Source organism: Castanea sativa, chromosome 11, assembly GCF_040712315.1.
Source record: "Castanea sativa cultivar Marrone di Chiusa Pesio chromosome 11, ASM4071231v1".
Lineage (NCBI taxonomy): Eukaryota > Viridiplantae > Streptophyta > Magnoliopsida > Fagales > Fagaceae > Castanea > Castanea sativa.
Window position 1 is genome coordinate 34597864 of NC_134023.1, and position 8220 is coordinate 34606083.

At 38.1% G+C, this 8220-nt stretch overlaps 2 protein-coding genes across 2 annotated transcripts; both read left to right on the plus strand.

Annotated features, from left to right (window-relative positions):
* Positions 1–1097: 1097 nt before the first annotated feature.
* Positions 1098–2378, plus strand: LOC142617633 (germin-like protein subfamily 1 member 11). The gene is made up of 2 exons (XM_075790578.1): positions 1098–1300; positions 1682–2378. The coding sequence occupies exons 1-2, from the start codon at positions 1174–1176 to the stop codon at positions 2230–2232; spliced, it is 678 nt and encodes a 225-aa protein (XP_075646693.1). The 5' UTR covers positions 1098–1173; the 3' UTR covers positions 2233–2378.
* Positions 2379–3293: 915 nt separating this feature from the next.
* On the plus strand, positions 3294–6493 carry LOC142616395 (uncharacterized). Its single transcript, XM_075789257.1, has 6 exons — positions 3294–3668; positions 3777–4621; positions 4835–5001; positions 5176–5287; positions 5493–6045; positions 6131–6493. The coding sequence occupies exons 1-6, from the start codon at positions 3294–3296 to the stop codon at positions 6491–6493; spliced, it is 2415 nt and encodes an 804-aa protein (XP_075645372.1).
* Positions 6494–8220: the final 1727 nt, after the last annotated feature.

The window sequence follows — 8220 nt, forward strand, 5'->3', positions numbered from 1 at the left end:
AGGAGCATCAGATTTTGCATCTTCTTCTTCTTCTCGATCATCTTTTGAGAGAAATTCAGGTTTAGTTGAATAATAAGTATTGCTAACCTGGGAATTGTTGCTAGCAACTCCTTTAGCTTTAAATCAGGTGGTTCAAAATTCTTTTTCAAAAATTCATCAACATCAGAATTTCTTTTAACAAAACTTTCGGATCCAGCAAAGGACTTTCTTCCTTCATTGATCCTTAAAGGTTTGTTAGTAGGAAAACATTTGGTGTCACCAAAAAATATTTTAACAGTTCCATTAGTATATTGTGCGATTTTAGTAAAATCAAGCTCATCAAAGACAGGTTTAACAGGTGGTGCAACTTGTTCTAAAGTCCATTCTCTGGGAAGAGTAATATCTTGCCATTGAATCATTTTAGGGACTTGGATCTTAGCATCAGGGGTGGAACAATGAATCAACATAGTTTTTCCAGTAGGATCACGTCCTCTAGATCTAGGAGTTAGCTGGGAATCAAGCAATCTATAGAAAATTCAATAAATAAGAGTAAAAGGTCAACAGTCCATATCATAGACTAAATGCTTCCCCAGTTAATTTTTGTGAAGTGGACAAAAGTCAACAACTTAATTTTTGAATTTTGACCATATCATAGACTACTTGCAGGCATTGCATATATATATAAGGAACTCATATAAAGGACCAACGGAAGGACTCTTCATCCAGAAGACTCACCATTTTTTGTAATAATTATAAAAAAAAAATAAAGAATAAAATTTAAAAAAATTCCTAAAATAGATAAGCCGAAATCCTTTTATTTTGAGAACTTGTGCTAAGTGCAGTTATATTCGTCAGTTCAGACGATAAATGGGCGCTCGAGTAATGTCAATTTCATTATGTAAGCTTTATTTTGTGGATAAGGCTAAGTAATATTAATTAAAACAGCACTGTGGCGTTGAAGTGGTCCAATTTTATTGGAGTTTTAAAATGTGCAGCTAGAAGAATGGTTCACTTATTTTATATATAAAGAAGTTACCGTTCAAGTATTACCAAGTCTTATTCGCTTTCGTGTATGGAAAAACATAGACTACTTCACTGATTTCTCCTCTATAAACAGACATGTGTAACCAATGCTACAATTCACCTCACAAAAACCAATAATACAAAGAATATCAAGTAAAGATAGCCTCAAATATGATCAGAAGTGTTCCTTACCTTGTCACTTTTGCCCTGTTAGCTTTGGCATTTCCCCTTGCCTCTGCCTTTGACCCTAGTGCTCTCCAAGACTTCTGTGTTGCAGTTAATGATTCCAGTTCAGGAGGTATGTACATACTCGTTGTTTTAGTATTATTAGCACTCATTTCAAGATTCTGGATTGATCTTTCTATTGGTAGGAATATACTTATGAATAAAATTATGCTATGAGGCAAAATTATAGATAAAATTTAGGCACAACTTTATTTTAAATTCCTAATTAAATTTAAACACGTGGTTGTATTGAATTTATTTTTCTTTAAGGAAACGTAACATTGATTGTGTTATATTGATCAATGTAGTCATGTGTTTGAATTTAATTGAAGAATCTATGGGATAACACATAAGGATAAGGACAAAATATTCTATCTTTCGTACTGACATGTTATCAAACATTGTTATAAAATTGTCCCATGCATGTGAACATAACAAAGTTTTCTTACTGCAGTATTTGTCAATGGAAAATTCTGCAAGGACCCAAATCTTGTCAAAGTTGATGATTTTTTCTTACCCGGGTTAGACATTCCCAGAAGCACCTCAAATCCACTTGGGTCAACTGTCACTCAAATCACCGTGGACAACCTACCGGGCCTCAACACTCTAGACATATCCTTGGCTCGTATTGACTTTGCACCAAATGGCGTAAATCCTCCTCACACTCACCCTCGAGCCACAGAGGTTTTACAAGTCCTAGAGGGTACGCTCTATGCTGGCTTTGTCACATCTAATCCCAATCGTCTCTTTACCAAAATTCTACACAAGGGAGACGCCATTGTATTCCCATTTAGTCTCATTCACTTCCAGATCAATATAGGGGAAACCAATGCTGTTGCACTTTCTCGTTTCAATAGTCAAAATCCGGGAGTTATTACCATAGCAAATGCAGTTTTTGGGTCTAATCCTCTCATCAATGCTGATGTTCTCACCAAGGCCTTTCAACTAGACAAGAATGTGATTGAGTATCTTGAGAAACAAACATGGTGGAACAATAACAATTAGAGAAAACCATATAGTGATAGAAATATTAGCCCATTCAAATAAAACTTGCCCTATTTTCTTTCATGTAATTGATCGATATAAGCATAATGAAATAAAATGGTTGCACAAATAAATCTCAATTATGAGATTTAATATCATTTGTAGTATCTGTGGTTCAAACTTCAAACTTCATCTTCTCCTTCTCTGCTCATTACCTATCTCAAATATAAAAGATAAATAAACAACCTTACCCCTTGAATATATAAGGTTTAAGATCTTGTCTACCAATATATTAAAACAAACTGATCGAAGAACCCAAATATCGTTTCTTCGACGCACTTAACATCTAATGAACGATATTCAGATTCCGGCTCTTCAAGGTGGTTTCCGGTGGATGACGTTCTTGGATTGCTCTGTTAGGTCCAACAAAATAGCAAAATGGTTAGTTGTCGATGCTACTCATTACAAATTGGATACAAGATCATCTCCTTGTGTTATGACATTGCTTAAAACTGATCTACAAGATTTATAAGCTCTACTATCATTTTTATTAAATTTTTACCACTTTTGTTTTCCTTTCTTTCTTTTCAAATGGGAATATCGAATTAGTTATCATTTTTTGTTTGGGTAAACTAAGTATATGGTCCCTGTTCTTTACACCATATATTAATTTAGTCTTTCACCTTTCAGTTGTGTGTTAGGAATCTATAATTCCATTGTAGTGTAATTGTACATGTGGACCTAACTAATTGTAACAGGTGGTAGTTGTTAGTTAGTTACTTTGGGGTAATGGGTTACCACACTAGTTAATAAGGTGAAAAGTGGTTAAGAGGGTGAGTTAGTTGTACTGTGAGGGTGGGTCAGTTGTACTAGAGTTAGTTAGGATTACACCACGGGTATGAGGGAAGCATTGTGTAACAAAACAGGTCATTGTCTTGTGAATAATACATTGCCCATTCTTTCTCTCTCTCTAATCTTCTGTGGAGGTCTGGTCCCCTTGAAGTGACCAATCCATTTTCCTTTCTATGCACTAACAAAGCCTTAACATTTGGTATCAGAGCATCTGATCCTTCCATATCACCATGACAGAAACCCATTCCACTTCCCAAAATTCCAATTCACAAAGCTCCGAGAAACAGAATTCAAAAAAGATTGCAACTTTAGCCAAGGTTTCTAAAAATCACGAATATGCACTACAAGCGATTCAGAAGCAATTGCAGACCATTACTAGGTTCATGCAAAGAATTACTGAAGCAGAGGATAAGCACCAAATTTCCAATTCAGGTTCTCAAGCTCTTCTCATCAACAGTAATGGAGGAAACCCAGAGTCTTCACCTTTCAATTCCCTCAAGAATCTAAAGTTGGACTTTCCAAGATTTCGTGGAGAGAATCCAACTTGTTGGGTTTATAAAGCTAATCAATTTTTTTCCTATCACAATACCCCTGAACATCATAAGGTAATGATGGCTATGTATCACCTAGAGGAAGAAGCTCTCATTTGATTCCAAGACGCAGAGCAAGCAGGTGGTTTTCCTAGCTGGGAGGTCTTCATCAAAGCATTGCAGACTCGTTTTGGTGTCTCAGCTTATGATGATCCTATGGTGGTACTCACCAGACTCAAGCAAACGTCCACTATGATTGCTTACAAAGGTAACTTTGAAATCTTGTCTAATAGAATTTTTGGGTTATCTGAGTCACACAAATTGAGTTGTTTCCTAAGTGGTTTGAGGGATAAAATTAGATTACCAGTTAGAATGTTAGTCCCTAAAACTCTTAATGAAGCTTTTGGGTTGGTAAAAATTCAAGAAGAGTACCTATCTAATGGTAGGGAGAGGCTTAGGAATTTAATGGATAGTGGTAAGGGTTCAGTGTTGGGTACACCTACGTTGGAGGCTAGAGTGGAGTCTAGGACTAAAGTTCCTTTGCAAAGGTTGACTGGAGCACAAATGGAGGAAAGAAGGAAGTTGGGGCTTTGTTACAATTGTGATGAGAAGTGGCAGATGGGGCATAAATGTAAAGGTGCTAAATTGTTTTTGTTGGAGGAAGTAATAGAGGTGGAACCTAAACCTTCTGAGGTACATTTGGTGGAAATTAAAGAGGATGAAGTGTTGCTGGATAACCAGGATGGCAGTTTAAGGAGTGGAGTGGATCTTGCTGAGATCATACTATATGCATTAGTTGGGAATCCCACTTCTAATACCATAAGGATAAAAGGTAGGATTCAAAATCGTGATGTGGTGTCTCTCATTGACTCTGAGAGCAACCATAATTTCCTGGATGCTGTTGTGTTACCAGTTTTACATTTGCAATTGGATACTTCTCAAATATTAGAGGTTAGAGTAGCTGATGGCACAATTCTTAAGACCTTAGGGAGCTGTCATGAGGTCCCTATCACCTTGCAAGGGCATAGGTTTGTGGTAGATTTTAATATCTTGCATTTGGGTGGCTGTGAGGTGGTTTTGGGTACACAATGGTTGAGAACCTTGGGGGTAATAAGTTAGGACTTTCACTTGTTGACTACGAGGTTCTTATATAGAGGTAAAAGTGTATTTCTCCAAGGATTGCACCCTACTACTTCTTCAACTATTTCTGATGCTAATAAGTTTTTTGGTGGGGCAACTAGAAAAGGCTTGGTATTGCAAATCAATGCTACAGATTCTGTTGCTTCTGTCCAATCACCTCTTCCACCAAAGTTGGTTGCCTTGTTGGGTGAGTTTTCCCAAGTTTTTGTTATCCCTACTGGCCTGCCTCCCATTAAAGGTCATGAACACAGCACCAATCTCAAGGAAGGTACAAAGCCTGTGTGTGAGAGACCACACAAGTACCCCCATTTTCAAAAGTCTTTAATTGAAAAGATTGTGAATGAATTGTTGGAAGTAGGGTCAATACAGCCTAGCTAGAGTCCATTTTCTTCACCTGTTTTGCTTGTAAGGAAGGCTGATGGTAGTTGGCGCATGTGTATAGATTATAGGGCTCTAAATAAGGCCACTATTAAAGATAAATTTCCTATACCTGTTGTGGATGAGTTGCTGGATGAATTGGCAGGTGCTTCAATGTTTTCAAAGTTGGACCTTAGGTCAGGTTATCACCAAATTAGGATGAGGAGTGAGGATGTTCCTAAAATAGCTTTTCGAACTCATGAAGGGGCATTATGAGTTTTTAGTCATGTCCTTTGGGTTGACCAATGCACCATCCACTTTTCAAGCTTTAATGAATTATATCTTCAAACCTTATCTAAGGAAATTTGTTCTAGTGTTCTTTGATGACATTTTGGTTTACAGTCAGTCCTTGGATGCTTATTTATCTCATCTTAGGACTGTTTTGGAGGTTTTGTTATCACACCAATTATTTGCTAAGCAATCTATGTGTGTGTTTGGGAGTTCTAAGGTGGAGTATTTAGGTCATATCATTTCTAGTGAGGGTGTTAAGGCAGATCCCAAGAAAATATCAGCTATGGTGCAATGGCCAATACCAGATTCTGTCAAGGCTTTGAGAGGGTTTCTAGGGTTAACTGGTTATTACAGGAAATTTATAAAGGGTTATGGTTCCATTGCACAACCCTTAACTGATCTCCTTAAGAAGGATTATTTTCTTTGGAGTGATAAGGCTTTGGAAGCTTTTACAAGGTTAAAGGAGGTTGTGACTTATCCTCTTGTGTTGGCTCAACCTGATTTTTCCAAGCCAATCATTCTTGAGTGTGATGCTTCAAGGAGGGGTTTAGGGGCTGTACTTATGCAGGATCAAAGACCCATTGCTTTCCATATTCAAGCATTGAAAGCCAAGTACTTTCATTTATCCACTTATGAGACTGAATCGATGGTTTTAGCTTCTACAGTAAAAAAAATGGAGATCTTATCTGTTGGGAAGGCCTTTTGTGGTTAAAAATGACCACCAGAGCCTTAAGTTTTTGCTTGAACAGAGAATTGCTACCCCATCTCAGCAGAAGTGGCTTGCTAAACTCTTGGGATATGCTTTTGTTGTGGAATATAAAAGGGGTTGTGATAATAGGGTAGCTGATGCCTTGTCCAGGCAGTTTAGGGTTGATTCTGACTTGCCTGCTACTAGTTTTGATTCAAGGACAGGTTGCTTAATGCTCTTGACTGTCCCTGACCCTACTTGGTTGGATGGATTGAAAGCTAGCTATTCATTAGATGCTTCCGTCCAACAACTTATTGCTGCTATTCAAGCTGGTTCTCCTCCTAAAGGCTTCACTTTTCAGAATGGGTTATTGTTTTATAAGGGCAGGTTCTTTGTTGGTCCATCTTGTCCTCTTAAGCTTTAATTTTTGTATCATGTTCATAGCAACCCCTTAGCTGGCCATTCTAGGTTCTTGAAGTCTTACTAGAGGGCTAAGAGTGAATTTTATTGGCATGGCATGAAGTGTGACCTCAAGAAGTTCATTAGGGAGTGTGACATCTGTCAAAGAATCAAACTAATACATCCTCCACTATTGGTTTACTTCAACCACTGTCTATTCCTACTACTCCTTGGACTAATGTGAGTTTGGACTTTGTGGAGGGTCTTCCTAAATCTATGGGGTATGAGGTTATCTTGTTGGTGGTGGAAAAATTGACTAAGTATGTGCATTTTGTTCCTGTTTCACATCCATATAATGCAACCAAGACTGCCTCTCTTTACATGCATCATATCTTTAAATTACATGGCATGCCTTATTCTATTGTGAGTGACAGGGATGCCACCTTCACCTTATTGTTTTGGTCTGAATTGTTTAGATTGCAAGGCACTGTTTTGGCCAGGTCCACTACCTATCACCCTCAGACAAATGGACAGACTGAAGTTGTGAATAGAAATTTGGAGCAATATCTAAGGGCTTTCACTAGTGATAGACCTCATCAATGGGCTTCTTGGCTACCATTAGCTGAATTTTGGTTTAATTCCTCCTTTCATACTAGTTTGCAGCTAACTCCTTTTAAGGCTTTGTATGGCTTCCTTCCCCCTAAGCTCCAAGGTTATGTGCCTGGTACTATTAGGGTGAATGCCTTTTACTCATTGTTAAGACAAAGGCAGTCTATTTTGGACACCTTAAAGGTTCATTTGGCAGCTACTCAAGCTAGAATGAAGACCCAAGCTGATAGGCACAGGCAAGAGAGGTCTTTTACAGTGTTGGATTGGGTTTTTCTGAGATTGCAGCCCTATAGACAGCAGTCATTGGCTTCCAAGGGTAGGTGGAAGTTATCTCCAAGATATTTTGGGCCATTTCATGTATTGAAGAAGATTGGTAGTGTGTCTTACAAGCTGGATTTGCCAACTAAAGCAAGAATTCACCCTGTTTTTCATGTGTCAAGTCTGAAGCTAAAGCTGGGTCAGCATGTTACACCCTTACCTACTCTGCCTCCTATTGATGAATCTGGTCAAGTGTTTACTAAACTAGTGGCTGTTCTACAAAAAAGGACTAAGTCTTTAAGGTCTAGAATCATCATAGAAGTCTTGGTGCAGTGGTCAGGTGCTTCTCCTAATGATGCAACCTAGGAATCCCTTCATCAGCTACAGCTCTCCTTTCCTCACCTTGTGGGCAAGGTGCTTTGAAAGAGTGGGGTAATGTTAGGAATCTATAATTCCATTGCAGTGTAATTGTACATATGGACCTAACTGATTTTAACAGGTGGTAGTTATTAGTTAGTTACTTTGGGGTAATGGGTTACCACACTAGTTAATAAGGTGAAAAGTGGTTAAGAGGGTGAGTTAGTTGTACTGTGAGGGTGGGTCAGTTGTACTAGAGTTAGTTAGGATTGCACCATGGGTATAAGGGAAGCATTGTGTAACAGAACATGTCATTGTCTTGTGAATAATACATTGCCCATTCTTTCTCTTTCTCTTTCTCTAATCTTCCATGGAGGTCTGGTCCCCTTGAAGTGACCAATCCATTTTCCTTTCTATGCACTAACAGAGCCTTACCATTGTGTTAACTAGGTCTATAACTTTTCAGTGTCGTGTCAATTTAGTCTCTGTCATTCTCTCTTAGATGATAATTGCTGATATGACAAATTG

Bases quoted from the DNA above. Each gene is read 5' to 3' on its own strand.
- LOC142617633 (XM_075790578.1), top strand. From the start codon at position 1,174: ATGATCAGAAGTGTTCCTTACCTTGTCACTTTTGCCCTGTTAGCTTTG. The intron at 1,301-1,681 runs GTATGTACATAC...TTCTTACTGCAG, and splicing joins TAATGATTCCAGTTCAGGAG to TATTTGTCAATGGAAAATTC.
- LOC142616395 (XM_075789257.1), top strand. From the start codon at position 3,294: ATGACAGAAACCCATTCCACTTCCCAAAATTCCAATTCACAAAGCTCC. The intron at 5,002-5,175 runs GTACAAAGCCTG...GCATGTGTATAG, and splicing joins CAGCACCAATCTCAAGGAAG to ATTATAGGGCTCTAAATAAG. The intron at 5,288-5,492 runs GTCAGGTTATCA...TTTGGTTTACAG, and splicing joins TTTTCAAAGTTGGACCTTAG to TCAGTCCTTGGATGCTTATT.